The 15,345-nt window shown below is 34.4% G+C and overlaps 1 protein-coding gene across 2 annotated transcripts in view; it reads left to right on the forward strand.

Moving 5' to 3' along the window:
* Positions 1 to 15,345, forward strand: part of PCDH19 (protocadherin 19) — a 141,669-nt gene that overhangs the window by 77,282 nt on the left and 49,042 nt on the right. For both annotated transcript variants that reach the window (XM_063431878.1, XM_063431879.1), the window contains exon 3: positions 3,250 to 3,308. In XM_063431878.1, coding sequence (XP_063287948.1) covers positions 3,250 to 3,308 — 59 coding nt within the window. The remainder of the gene's footprint in view (positions 1 to 3,249; positions 3,309 to 15,345) is intronic.

Below are 15,345 nucleotides of genomic sequence, written 5' to 3' on the forward strand. Positions count from 1 at the left end.
ATCATGACAAAATCCTATTCCGGTCCTAATTGATCTATGTCTTAACCTTAAAAGCTAGCAGACATACATATAGATAAATAATTATTTAGGAGCCATATTTACAACTTTACAAGCTATTTTGCAAACAATTCTGTGAAGCAATTCATGGCAATCACTGGTAGGTGAATAAACGCTTAACATGACTATTACTTCCTGTTTGCAGACAGGAAGTTACCTCACATACTGGACAGCCATTTTTGCCAAGAACACAGAAAGCAAGCTTATATCTCTGACACAAGTGATAGATTGTATCTGTGAACACCTCAGTAATATGTATTTCACCACCTTAACTCACTGCTATAGATGATACTCACTAAAACACATACAGGGTTATTTAGGAAAGTGGAAAGTCAAAGTTAATTTAAAGTGAATTTCAAATTTAAGGCAAGCGTAGTTGAACTGAAAGTGCGGCTGACTAGAAGAAATTTTCCTGTTCGGCCAAGCCAATCAAAATATAGCTTTGATTTAAAATGAGTCCATTCTAGGATTTCACTTTACATCCTGCCCCTCATGTCTCCCTGTCCCTTTTTAGAACTTTGCGTAGAAGTAAAATTAATCCATGGCTTGTAGATGTATATTGGGCACTTCTCTATTCTATTGTATATGTACTTATTAAGAAAGTTTGGGGTTAACTAAACCCATATTTGTACATGTTTTAAGCTGTATGATTATTCTTGAAAATATATCATAGTAAACGCTTTTGCAATTTAAATGTACATTTCAAAAAAACATTCTAATATTTACATATTTATGCTATGCCTTTCATCTGAGAATGTTAATTATATGGTAATATAAAATACCTTTGCTCGCCCAGTCAAATTGACACATGCAAAATTAGCTTCATTTGGGAATTTCAGGCAATTAGTTTGGAAACAGATTGTGGTCACATTGACCGTCCTTTGTGGTCTCCAGCGAATCATTGCCAGCAATTTTCTGAGTTTGCAGTTGTTTATATCAAAATTATCATTCCTTCATATTTTACGCTATGACAGGCACTTTTTCCCAGCACTAAAGGACCAGAATCCAGAAGTTTTCTGCATGTCTCTGTATTCTATAGTTCCCTCTGTCCTCCAAATAGCTTTCTGCAAAACATATCTCAGAAAAAGATTCTGACAGCAGACGAAAGCCACCGGCCACACCACATCCGTTTATTTCCCATCCTGCCTGTAACCTCAGATTCAATTGATATTACTATAAACTACATTGCATGAATAATACAAACAAACAATAAAAAAATAGCAAGGGTAAACAAGAAATGCTTTTGTTAAGGAGAAGAATAATTTCCATGATGCACTTTGTTACTTTTTTTATGTTCGATTTTATATTTTTTCAAAAGTAGTAGTAATAATAAGGGAACTATCATTTCTAATTCAGATATTACAATAATCATTTGTTGTCGTGCTGTTTATAATTATACAAAGTTCGTTATTTTCCTTAGATGACATTCCAGATCTATCCAATAAAGGTCTGAGCAATGGCTTAGTAACGTGCTTGCACAATTATGAGGAAAATATTTGCTATTGGGATACTTCTAGTAGTTCTGAAATGAAACAATCATGCAGGGGGCCCTGGCTGTCCTCATCATGCATGCACCCATCTTCTTTACTGAGTGATGAGGATGGTCAAAGATTGGATTAAGAGCTTCCCAATGCCTCTGGTCCTTATACATGTACACATATGACCACCCTAAACTTTGTGCCAGTGGATGCCAACTCTCCTTGGAACTAAGTACCCATGCATTCTCAAATTACCATTCCACAAAAATTATTCGGAAATGCCTCACCCGAGTGGTCTAAAATAAAAACATGGAAGGGTGTCTTCACTAACTTTACTAGTGTTAAGTGAGGTAATTTAATTATAGTATGTAAACATGTGATACTCCACAGACTCACGGTTGAATAAATGCTTTCATTACCATAACAAGTGCAGTAAGGTACCCTGGGCCTCTAAACCCATTTTACTCTCGTAGTCAGCCACTAGACCATGCCATTTCCTTGCTTGCACTTATGAGCATCAGTATAGTGGTAATCGGTCTTGCATAAAACAATATAGAGTAAAGGAACATGTAATAATGGAGTGTTTCAAACATGCTGACAACAGTATCCATCACGTTAAGATGTTTTCACACCTGCCATTCTCAGAAAATTCTCACAAAAACATGATAAATAATATGTTTGCAGTCACCGTTGATGCTGTGTGGTTTACCACACACATAGACACATACATACATACATTTTTATTAATAATAAGAATAGAATGGTGAGTTATATTGAACTCCAACATTTAGTCAACCACTGACAATATACACGTAATCTTTAACAGCAGCTATTTACCTTAAAACAGGGGTGCCAAATAGGTAGATCCTGAGATGTTTTAAAACTACAACTTCCATGATGCTTTGTTCTAAAGGCATTCTAAAGCATGCAACGCATCAAGGGAGTTGTAGTTCTACAACATCTGAGGGTCTACCTTTTGGGTAACCTGTCTAAAAATATATTCCTATCTCCAGATCACTTCTTTTACCTCTAAGGTAGCACCTAGATATAAAAATGGCTTCCACCAAAGCAGATCCTCTGCCTCCTAATGACAAAAGTGGCATCCCACAATTCCTAGTTTGTTGTTCAGGCCCAGAGTTCTGGGACGTCATTATGTTTTTTGGAGATCGTAAGCCATAATAGCAAAGTCGGAAATATAAGCATGCTTACAATTTTGTCTATCTCTGATATTATGGCTCCTCCGATATTATGGCTTCTCCAATATTATAGCTCCTACTGGGCACATACCACATCACCAAACTGCAAACGTGCTGTGCTTGAATATTTTTATTAGTGGGCTTGATTAATTTTATTTTACTACCAATCAAGCCCACCTTTCAAGGTATGTTAGATCTGTCACAAATATAAATCTTCCTTCTCTAAAAAGAAATACACGAATGGCTGTTACATAGAGAAGAATTCCTATTGATATAGATATGGTCCGAGGAATAAAGAATAAAATGAGCCATAGACCATTCTTCAAATTGTTTCTTATTGTGATGTTCCTAATTCTACTGCACTTATATTTTCTCACATTTTTATTTTATTTCAGATCTGTGACCCGAACAGTCTGGTGGTAACCCACATCTCTGCCTGCTTTTGTATTTTTCCAGCTCTTGTGTAAATTGCTATGCAAACCTCTAACCATTCGCTCTTTGTCTTTTTTCTTTTACAGACTGAAAACTACTCATTCGATACAAACTATGTCAATAGCAGAGCACATTTGATTAAAAGGTACAGTTTTTCCTTTTTTTTCATTTTTTTTCAAGAAAATCTATTTCTCATACTGACTGCTATTACCTTTCACACTCTTAAAATGCTAACAAAAAACACAAATAATAAAAAAAAACACCTTTTGGTGCTGTTCTTTGTCAAGCCTTATAATGAATGAGCAGTGTTTCCTTGACAGCAATCTAAAAAAATCCAAACTGTTTCTTGCTGGTATAATTCTACTAGTAATGACGATTGCTAGCATTTTCAAAATAGTGTATAGAATCTGTAAGGGATAGGCAGGAAAAATGTAGCAAACATAGATTTGTTGCATAGATATCACATCCAAGTGGACCATTGCGTCCTTTAAAATTGCATAATTTTAGCTCCAGAATAACAAAACAAATTAAATTTAGTGGTATTTTGCCTCATACAATGCCTTATGCGTCAAGCCTTTGACTAAATATATACAAAACCTATTAGGGTACTTCTTATATGAGTATATATTTTTCTTTATTTGTAAAACCAAAGCACAGCATAAGAGAACAAGAGTATGGGGAAAAAAAACTCTATAATTGTGCCCTTCAGCTAGCCCTGCTCAGGTCTGAAATGCGTTCTAGGTCAGTCATAGGCAACCTTCGCACACCAGATGTTTTGAACTTCACCTCCCTAATGCTTTGCCAGCATTATAAGTGTAAGAGCATTGTGGGGATGTTGTCCACAACATCTGTAGTGTCAAAGGTTGCCTATCCCTGTTCTTGGTCAACTGTGTAATTACACAAGGAACCATTTGTGCATTATCTAGATCCCACAAAAAAGGGCAGTCTGGAACCAAATGCCACAAACGTTCCTGGCTGTACAAGAGATCAAGTTATCAATTTGACACTCTTCGGGCAACAGAAAATTTTTAGTTACAATCATGCTCAAGTGCTTTATTAAAGTATTTTTCTTTTAATTATCTGGTAAACCAGTGTCCAGTATTATAAATGCACAGCAGATCTTTTCTCCTGTATTAAGTTCTCCAGTGTCTCATCAATTTAAATTGGTGAGATATGCAGAATCTGTTCTTTGTTGTCTAGATATGGATGTGCCAGACTGTACGATTGTACACAACTGTTTGTTTCAAATAAATAAATGACACTATGTTCATGTCATTGCACAAATCATTATATAAATCAGATGCACGTTTAATTTTGCTGAGGCTTGTGAAAGGAAAGGACATGGTTTATTGGTCAGAAGGCAACTTTAGAAAACAGTAGGAGCATTTACAGCTTGTGATGCACATACAAAGACAAACACACCTGCTACCCAATAAAACATATCTGACTACCCTCATTCTTCTTTTGTGAAAGCTTCATCAATCAAAAGCAAACCAAACACTTTGCTATTGCTGGTTCATCCTAATAGCTATTGGAGTTCCCCGCCCTGTACTGTAACATACTCCATTCATCCATGAAGTCTCTGTTAAAGTCAGGAATGCTAAGGCAAACATTTCTCATTGTTGTTCCATTTGGGATGGCCCAATTTCAGGAAACATCAATGTGTCATGCAGACTTACTTTTCATTAAGGGTTTTTTCTTCAAAGGTAAACCTTAATGATCTTCAAAGAGGATCTGTAATTCCTGGCATTAGAATATTTTATTGATAGTTTTATGATTCTTACAAACAACCTGTTATTTCTTAGTTCCTTAGATGGAAATATCCGGTGTAAACATAGGGTCTGGTTTGCTTAACGTGGGTAATTAGTAATTTTAGTTTAAGCTCTTCATATTTTATAAGACCCTTTAACACAACTGATTTTCAAGATGTGGTTACATTATTTGTTTAGGTTCATGTATAGCTATTTATTTATCAAACATCTATCTATCGATCTATCTATCTATGAAAACACTGATTTGTAGTCGACTCACACATGTATAGTGCTACCCTTTTGACAATAACTTTGAAGTACAATTTTAAATAAATATCCACAAGGGGAGGGGGGTGCTGACAGGAGTCCGCCACCTACTCTGCATCATCCCAGAGTAATTACTCGAGCTCGCCTAACTCAGAGGGAGAGAAGGCTGCTTTATACTCAGCACCATAGTGACTTCCGCTGTGTGAAGATGGCGCTATTCGCAATTAAGAACGGAGTTTGGAATGCGATCAGAGAACATTCCAGGTTTCGAGTTAGAGACCTCAGGGTCTGATATTGCAGTGCAGGAATGTGAAAAACCTCCAGTGGGGGTGGAATAATCATGAGCTGGGGCAAGGTGGCCACACCCCTCCAGTATGCTACGATATATATTAAAGCCCCCAAAACAATGCCTTGTGTGCCATTTTCTTGGATCCAGTAATCGTCAAGTGTAGTTGGTGCTATTTTTGTTTCACTATATTATTTGTTTTATTGTGTGTTTTCCATTATTCTCCACTCTTATGTCTTATTTTGTCCATAAAAAATAAAATATGTGTAGTTGAAATACTTCTCAAATCGAGCTTTTGTTATGCCTGACATGTGTATGGAATGTTCGCACTATTAGCTATAGCATAACTATTTCTTTTTTGTAACTGCATACTCCAAAAAATAAATAAATAAAATAAATATAAGTTAAACATTTAAATTTCAGTGAGCATGAACGGTTTCAGAATGGAATTTAAACCATTGTGACCGTTAGAATAGCATTGCAAGTCATAATTTAGATATTGTAACTTTTTTTTTCTAGAAAGCCATTACGGAACGCAGAAGTCTTGTTTATTGCTGAGAAAATGACTCACATTTTAATGAAAAGAAATATTATTAAGTGCTCTAAAAATGAATTGTGAGATATATATTTGACATGTTCATTACAGATAATGCCATTAGAGGTTGGAGATTTAAAATAAGCATAAGACACCTATTTATATGAAAGATAAAATGGTTTTCAAAACAATGAATAACCATAATCATGATTCCTGACATGCCAAATTATATAAGACTATACCTCAAAAATGCGAAAAGCTAAATAATAGCACAAAAGTGCACCAAAACTGCATTGTTAAATTGACTGTGCCAAAACATATCCTTCGTACAGAATAGTTTATTGTCATATTTGCTACTGAGAACATCATTTATGTTGCATTCTAAAATAATACGTTAAAATAAAATATAACAAAAAATAAATCTGACATATCATAAGATATAACTCACAAACAAGAAAGATTCTTGTTTATTGATTACTTACATTATTGATAACTAGAGGTTACGCTCTAGAATGGGGCTTCACCAGTCTAAACAGCCCAGGGAAAATCTTCCATGCTTCGGTGGTGCTTCTGTTTTGAGGGTACAGTAACTTCCACACTATAATAGCATGAACAGAAATTGGAGGTCTACATCGATAAGGTGAAATTAAAAGACAATGTTTATTGGTTGAGCCAAGTGGTCACGATCACCGCAATAATTTTCTTAAATAATATATTTAACACATACCAACTATAACAGGTTTTGGCTTAGGCATCAACAAGAAAAAAAATATACATGAATATATCCTACATATGTGGGCTAATCAAATGTATACGATGGCAGTTTTTTTTCTTTCATTTTTTTATATCTAAGTAGCCTTTGTTGGAATATAATTGACATACAGCATACAATTTGGATCTTGACATGTTATAAGTCTGTACCACTAGTGCAAAAATTGCCACAATTTTCTCAAAATGATCGAGTCTGTTTTACAGTAGTTGAAATTGTTTATTGGGTCAGAAAATATGTGTGACAACCTTCAAGAACATCCAGTTCTATGATATCTTAGAGGCTAACTTTTTTTTTATACGTTCATCTTTTTTTTTTTTTCTTTAAGGAAATATTTTTCTTTTTTTTTTTTGGACATACATATATTTCCACAAACCTAATCCCTTCCAGCTTTGAAAAAAAAAAAAATAACTGGTAGGAGGCCTGTTTGGTTGTTATGGCTACTGAGAAAAAAATGTTCTAAACAGAAAACATTTGCAGTGCTTTGGTTCTAAGATAGAAACATAGAAACATAGAATGTGACGGCAGATAAGAACCATTCGGCCCATCTAGTCTGCCCAGTTTTCTAAATACTTTCATTAGTCCCTGGCCTTATCTTATAGTTAGGATAGCCTTATGCCTATCCCACGCATGCTTAAACTCCTTTACTGTGTTAACCTCTACCACTTCAGCTGGAAGGCTATTCCATGCATCCACTACCCTCTCAGTAAAGTAATACTTCCTGATATTATTTTTAAACCTTTGTCCCTCTAATTTAAGACTATGTCCTCTTGTTGTGGTAGTTTTTCTTCTTTTAAATATAGTCTCCTCCTTTACTGTGTTGATTCCCTTTATGTATTTAAATGTTTCTATCATATCCCCCCTGTCTCGTCTTTCCTCCATGCTATACATGTTAAGATCCTTTAACCTTTCCTGGTAAGTTTTATCCTGCAATCCATGAACCAGTTTAGTAGCCCTTCTTTGAACTCTCTCTAAGGTATCAATATCCTTCTGAAGATAGGGTCTCCAGTACTGTGTACAGTACTCCAAGTGAGGTCTCACCAGTGTTCTGTACAATGGCATGAGCACTTCCCTCTTTCTACTGCTAATACCTCTCCCTATACAACCAAGCATTCTGCTAGCATTTCCTGCTGCTCTATTACATTGTCTGCCTACCTTTAAGTCATCAGAAATAATCACCCCTAAATCCCTTTCCTCAGATGTTGAGGTTAGTGGCATCTTGGCAGCTGCACGCTTGACTTTTCTCAGTTCATGGGCAGTTATTTTGCGCCTTGGTTTTTCCACACGCTTCTTGCGACCCTGTTGACTATTTTGAATGAAACGCTTGATTGTTCGATGATCACGCTTCAGAAGCTTTGCCATTTTAAGAGTGCTGCATCCCTCTGCAAGATATCTCACTATTTTTTACTTTTCTGAGCCTGTCAAGTCCTTCTTTTGACCCAAGTTGCCTAATAATTATGCACACCTGATATAGGGTGTTGATGTCATTAGACCACACTGAGCAATAGTCAGTTAAAGTAATTCCAAGCAAACATGTCTTATCAGAGTCATGTAACGTTGATTCCTTTGAAGTTCCTGATAATTTCCTGAGCATATACTAAAATCAGTTCCCTATGCACAGATGAAGAATATTTTTGAGTTTTTCTTTGAAGTTTAAGGCATGGATTTACCTTTTTAATTTAATACTAAATTGTGGTGTGGTATTTTTTAACTGAATTTTTCATACCGTGCTGGTGATAAAGGTGGGCAGCAATTTCTACAAAAAATTTACAGTTAACAAAAAAAGTATGCTGTCAGTACTTGAATTAAAGATGCAGGTGAACTTTACTGAATATACAACTTGTCGTGGCTTTTACTTACATACAAAATGCTCCATATGTTTATCCAGTCAAGTTGCCAAGGCCCATGGAGATTGCAATTCAGTACGTATGAAATCCATGCATTTAAAGTGGTCATTTTACCTTGAAGAAAGAAGATATAATCTTCTGTGAATGTATTTACATAGTTACATAGTTAGATAGCTGAAAAGAGACTTGCGTCCATCAAGTTCAGCCTTCCTCACACCTGTTTTTTGCTGTTGATCCAAAAGGCAAAAAAAAAAACCCTGTTTGAAGCATTATTTACTCTTGCTACATAATTTGATGATACTGATTTCATCTGACAGACCTCACTAATTAATGTCATCCTGATCGAGTCAACTCTGCTATTGCAAAGTTCAGTATTGTCAGTTTCAGATCAATATCTAAGCTCATTTAAAAACAGATACAAGACAGGGATTTCAGACAATATGAATGATCTTTGCATGACATGGGCAATGATTGTCATCTATAACAACCCTACTATATCTCTATCTCTCTCAACTTAATATCGTATTGTTTTATGGCCTCCTGTGTCAACTGATCCAGAAGGATCTAGTACTCTATCAAGTTTTTAGTTCGACATGTTGACATACTCAATTTTGTTAATCATATACTAAACCTGGTTAAGAAATTATATTATTCATTTTCTAACAATCAAGCTAGTGAAATATTGGAAAGTTCCGTATCAAATTGCAGTTTTTTTGTTGTCTTTATAGGTAAAAAAAATTCTCTATTTAAGCCTGGAAGAGCCTTTTTTAAACAAATGTCATTTTTTTATATCTCACTGCTCCATGAAACCTTTATTTTTTAAGGCATATTTTGCTAAAAATGCATTTTTAACACATAGAACTGTGAATTAACATCTTTTTATTAGGTCCGACAATTGCAGAATAGCTCCCACCACCAACAGGGCCAATCACCATCTGCTGATCTTTTTGTTCTCTTAAAAGTGATAGTCTGCATTGTACTACAGCATACAATCCCCGTGGGCCTTCACTTTAAAATGGTGGAGTTTCATGATTTATAGAGAATATTAGAGAAGAGCATTTTAAAAGTGAGGATCAGCATTATTATAACACATTCCATGTAACAGAAAGAGCAGCCATGTAGAGTGTATTTTATTCTTTAGTTCCCTCATTTATAAACTTGCTTAGTGTTGTATCCTTTGACTACCCTCAACTCCCAAAGAAACCGAGGGAAATCAAAAGTTCCTGGTGCATTTGAATGAACTCTTATAAAGGAAGACTACACTACTCTATTACATAACCACAGGTCATGGATTAGGTGATTCAAAGGGACTATTTCACAAGTGGTCCATAACTGCTACTGCCATGATCTCAACAAGTTTACTGTCATGGGATGGCACCTGGTAACTGTAATTGATCGGCACAATACCCCAGAGAAAATCATTCCAAGACACAGTTGGCTCTTCAATCTGTTTACAAGAGGCATAGAAGTGTACTTTGTCTAGATACATGTAAAATCTAAGAAAGCCCTAAAGTACTCAAACTGCCTACTATAAAATTAACATCCAATGTTTAGCTATTTTAAAAAAAAAACAATAATACATGACACTGTAAGCCAATTTTTAGCATGTTCAATAGTTTGGAAAAATACATCAGTTTAATATTTGGAAAAATAAATAACAGCTTTTCAACTAAAAGCATTTAAAGCCTTTTATAAGAATAGCAGTGATACGTTATACAGTTGAGTGACAGACCGATTAAGAGATGTGTTCAATAATTGTATAAACAATTCAAAAAGTTATAATTATGTATTACTAACTTTTTATCACTTTAAAGTATCTGCCATTTACAAATACAGGAATTTTGTTTAACTCCATATTGTGTAAAGTATACACCCTCATTTAGCCTTTTATTTAAAGCTATCATGACTTAATAGGACTACCATTTAGAAGAATTATTTACCTAACTTTATGGTTTAAGACCTCATGACCATTTTAAATAGCATATTAATGATATTAAATAAAAACAAAATCATAAGATCCATACAAAAAATATTAAAATATGAAAAATCTTCGTTTTTTGCTTTGAATAAGGAAATCCCTATAATCATTATTTTACCAGTATGAGAAAAATGTAATTTGTTTCCATTTGACCCAGTGAAAAAATAGTGTTCTATATGATGTAGACATCATATCCGTTTTCAACCCACGCAGTAGTTACCGTACGTGTTAGTTAGACTGCATGCCAACTCTGAATCCATCTTTGAATTTCGTATTTACATTTAACAAGTTATTGACTGCATTTTGTAGACTTACCTGTGAAATATATGGAGAAGGATGCTTGAGATCGACCTGAATAATTCCAGTGTGCATGGGAGATTAGTTCCGATACATACAAAAAATAATGAATATGAACATGTAAAACTAGGCTACATTAGAAGATACAGCTGAGGTCTTAAATATCTCTTTGGATCATTTTGGGTTACCGTTGACTCTAATAGTCTTAGCTACTAGGACTTGCATACTTTACATTGGCACTGCAGTTGTTTGTGGACTACATTTTCCACAGTGCTCAGCGAGCTGCTAGACTGGTTGGATGTTTTGGAAATGTTTTGGTGATCATTTGACTAGAATGTAATCATTCTTCAATATGTATAAAAAAACTAAAAAAAATTCAGTACAATATAAGCATTTTAAGCCAAAACATGATTCCTTTTCATTAAAGACAGTAAGACGAACAACAGATCCACAAACACATCCATTATTATATTATATTATACTTCTTCAGAGGAACATATTTTACAAAACAATAACCCAGAACACATATTACTGATCTGTATTATTCATGTGAAATAAGATCAACCCACAAACCCTGTAAGACTTCTATGATTTAGTACTGTAAATGCCAGTTTTGGTTCATAATATGAGAATCAATGTGTACTCAATAGAACATTACCGGGTAGTAATTCCATCAAATGTTCCTGTCAACATAAAATAACATCAAATCAAACCTAGAGTGCTTTTTTTATGCCAGTTACATAAATTATAGGTGCGTGCATGGCCCTTATGAATACATTTTGTTTTGATTTCTTGCCCGGATCACGAATGTTCTACTTGGAATATATGTTGCTTACTGGTTGATTTAAGACTGACTGAGAGAGACAGGAGTTCCGCCTCAACTTGAACTGGAATAATATAAAGGTTGCCCATCCAGCTTACACATTTTTCCATGAATACTGTTGTGCAAGTGTTGCTAGTGAAATGGCTCAGTTGGTAAGAGTGCCAACTATGGCACCTTCTCAAACTTAGGTCTGAGAGATTCAATTCCAGTGTTACTTCATCCATTGGAAATAAATAAAATTAATTAAACTGATTTAGCTAATAATATTCACACCCTCAAAATATAAAGAGAACTTCCTATATACCCATCTTGACAAAATTATCTTGTATACTACTACTACTACTACTACTACTAGTAACAATAATAATAATAATTTTTATTATTATTATCAATACTATTATCATTAAGTGTCATACTTACGTGTTGGTTTAGTAGTAATTGGAGAGTTTATCTATCTATCTATCTATCTATCTATCTATCTATCTATCTACCTATCTATCTATCTATCTATCTATCTATCTATCTATCTATCTATCTACCTATCTATCTATCTATCTATCTATCTATCTATCTATCTATCTATCTATCTATCTATCTATCTTGTACATTACGAAACCCTTTCAGATATTCTTCTTTTCATTATTAAAATCCAAAGATACCAGATCTGAACAGGTTAAGGGCTAGCCAATTTAAACTTTTTAATAGCACCAGGGCCTACTGTGAATATTCACATAATGGAAGTTATTTAAATGAGTCAGGGAAGTCATAGAGACACACACACAGAGAGAATATCTGATGTACATACTTATGAGAATAAAACGCAATCCCATTTCAGATATCACTTAGCTATAAATATACTCTTTACATATTTATGGGTACATGAATATAGATATATTGTTTAAAGTCCTTTTATGTCACTCATTTCTCTCTTGCTCTTTCTCTTCAATGTAATGTATATGTACTAATGTAACCAAATGAACAGTTTATAGTTGCATAGCTATAGCATAGTCATCAAGCTTTTCTGACCATAATGACCTAGAAATTCAGACATTATTAGATAGTAGCAAAGATGCAGCTAACCGGGTACGGGTCATCTTCACTAACCTCAATATTTCTTGCATTCATGGTGTACCAGTAAGCAATTAACCTAAAAGGTAAATAATCACCTGGGTATACTGTCTATTATTAAACCTTAATGCAGATTAAGGAACAGCACACACATAAAATTACATTTTTAAATTTTGTAAGGCCACTTAAAATCACCTACCTCAGCAAAAAAATATGGGGATTCAGTTACACCATATGGCCATATTGAGTTAAAGGCACACTATAGTCACCAGAGCAACTACAGCTTAATTGTTCTGGTGAGTATAATAGTTCCCTTTAGGCTTTTTTCATGTAATCACTGCCTTTTCATAGAAAATGCATTGCCTCTAGGGACACCTCCAAGTGACCACTCCTTAGATGGCCACTGGAGGAGCTTCCTGGCTCAGTGCTGCCGAAAAAGCAGAACTGACGTTCAGCGTCCCCACGCTCTGCATGGATACGCTGAATTTTCCTCATAGAGATGCATTAATTCAATGCATCTCTATGCGGAGGTCCTGATTGGCCAAAACTGATGTGGCCCCGCCCCCATGCCAATTTTAGCCAATCCAGGGAAAGCATTGGATTGGCAAAACATTGGCCATTTAGATGATGTCACAACTTGAGTGAAAATGTAGGCTACTTTGCACTAGAATGCATTTGTTTCCTGTCCAAAATCACACATACCAGCAGACATGATCACTTGGGCACATAGTGTTTTGGCATGCTTCAGAAATAATATACTTTCCGTCATTCCCCGAATTGCGAGTCTTTGATAAACAAACAGTAGACCAACATTCAGCAGTTACGCACAAGAGAACAGATGGTGATTTTACATAGCAGAGCGTGCATACTTTTCATAGGGTGGGCCAAACAACTTTAAAGAACTCTATTAAGCGTTAAAGAACTCTATTAAAAAAAAAAAAAAAGTTATTAATCAAGGTATGTTTAATTCTCAATCAGTTTTTGTCAGATATTAAACAGGTAACAGCATACAATATAATTGAAAAAAATATGAGCATACAATGCTTTTAATATTACTTATTTCATAATAACATTATTATTTAGTGAGTAGTAAGTGCTGAAATACCACTAACAATAGTGCTAAGGTAAAGACCAGTATACTATATAGTACATAACGTGGCTCTATTTAAGTTGTTGGATGGAGTCAAGATCATTCACCTTTAAATCCGCACTGCTGCTTATACTGACTTCAAAATCTACAAAGGTTACATTTGACGCACTCTTTTTTTTTAATGCAGACAGACAAAAAAAATCTATACAATAATTAAAAGAATACTCATATACATTTGCTTCAAATTTCCATGCAGCATCTAAAGTGGGTTATTGACGACGTGGTGATGGTTGCTCCAATATTTTTCTATTGCAGTGCTGAGCTTATGACAAAGACTGTATTTTATACGCATAGTGAAAACATAGTTTAATGGTCAGCTTTCTCCCATTTGAATACAGCTGACCCATAGTTTCCAGAATCCCATGATGACATCATGTACAGCAGTGCGATAGATAGATAGACAGATAGATAGATAGATAGATAGATAGATAGATAGATAGATAGATAGATAGAAAAGATAAAATATAGAAAAATATATTGATATCCATGAGACTTGTGCTACATCATACATTTTTCAGATGATTGCAATAGTGTGCAATAACTGCTTTTATGGTGTCCAATAAGTTGTTTTCTACTAAGTGTTCTTATATTATTGAAAATATGACTAGTGGTCATGCATTCAGTGAGGTTTTTAAATGTGATGACACCACCAGACTGTCTGAAGATTTAATTATAAACCAATATTACTTGTTACAGTTTGATATTCTGGTTCATTATCAATATTAATGTCAAGACTTGATATTAGCCTTCAACACTTCACATCAATACTGCACTATAATAAAATTGCCAAATGCTAGATAATTCACTTAGTACTCCAGATAATGCTCATATCAGTGTCTGCTTTAGGACAGAGCAGCATGAAAACACAAGATTTCATTAAATATGTCAGAGCTCATTTTTTACTATTGTTTGAAGTGATACAATACTTTCCTCCTTGTGAATTCTACATTGAATAAAGGAATCGTACAGATCAATGTATTCAATATGGAATCATTTGTTGGTGACATAATCATTCCCAAAGTCCAATAAATGTCACTAATATGTTGGCTAGGTTGAGATGAGCAATATACAGCACACTTAATTGTTTCCTTTATTAAGTCAGTGGATGTATAAGTAGTTTAAGGCCACAACTGGGAAATCGTGGCACATCTTAAATTTACATTAGGTGCCAAGCTATGCCAGGGTAGGCTTGCACTGTATAAAGAAAATCAACAAAACACTGAGGGTTATATTTTGAGGAAATTAAAAACAAAGCTATTAGCTAAATTTTAGAAAACCATTAAAATATTTCTTCATCTCATAAGTGTTTGTTCCTCTTTAAAATATGTTTTTACTCATTTGTAGCATATATATATATATATATATATATATATATATATATATATATATATATAATGAAACAATTGATAAG

Source organism: Pelobates fuscus, chromosome 9, assembly GCF_036172605.1.
Source record: "Pelobates fuscus isolate aPelFus1 chromosome 9, aPelFus1.pri, whole genome shotgun sequence".
NCBI classification, from domain to species: domain Eukaryota; kingdom Metazoa; phylum Chordata; class Amphibia; order Anura; family Pelobatidae; genus Pelobates; species Pelobates fuscus.